This window comes from Trypanosoma grayi (genome assembly GCF_000691245.1).
Source record: "Trypanosoma grayi strain ANR4 Tgr_2293_V1, whole genome shotgun sequence".
Taxonomy (NCBI): domain Eukaryota; phylum Euglenozoa; class Kinetoplastea; order Trypanosomatida; family Trypanosomatidae; genus Trypanosoma; species Trypanosoma grayi.
The window spans coordinates 1-326 of record NW_008827911.1 but is presented as its reverse complement, the minus strand read 5'-3'; the positions used below and the strand labels follow the sequence as shown (position 1 = coordinate 326).

General features: G+C 63.8%; 1 protein-coding gene across 1 annotated transcript; it reads left to right on the top strand.

Annotated features, from left to right (window-relative positions):
• Positions 1-21: 21 nt before the first annotated feature.
• On the top strand, positions 22-321 carry DQ04_22931000 (transporter; the record flags this gene model as incomplete). Its single annotated transcript, XM_009318132.1, has 1 exon — positions 22-321. The coding sequence occupies one exon, from the start codon at positions 22-24 to the stop codon at positions 319-321; it is 300 nt and encodes a 99-aa protein (XP_009316407.1).
• Positions 322-326: the final 5 nt, after the last annotated feature.

The following is a 326-nucleotide window of genomic DNA, read 5'->3' as shown; positions in this document are numbered from 1 at the left end:
ACCTAGGGCGTGTGGCGTGGCATGGTTGTTGTGAAGGGCGGCGGGCAGCCGTACACCATCGGCAACGGGCGGCAGGTCTCATGGGAGGAGGTGCCGGAGAAGTTCAAGGAGAAGCTGCGGGAGCAGACGGAGATCGAGAAGTGTGTGGGGATGCGCGCTGAGGCGCAGGCGTGTATAGAGGACCGCGGCTTTTGGGACCCAAAGTGCGTGGAGTTGACGGAGCGTTTTCACATGTGCCAATCCGTCGAACTCTCGCATGACATTAAGCGGCCAGAGGGGGCAAAGACGGCTGGGGGGGCGGCGGCGGCGGCGGCGGTGTAGCAACA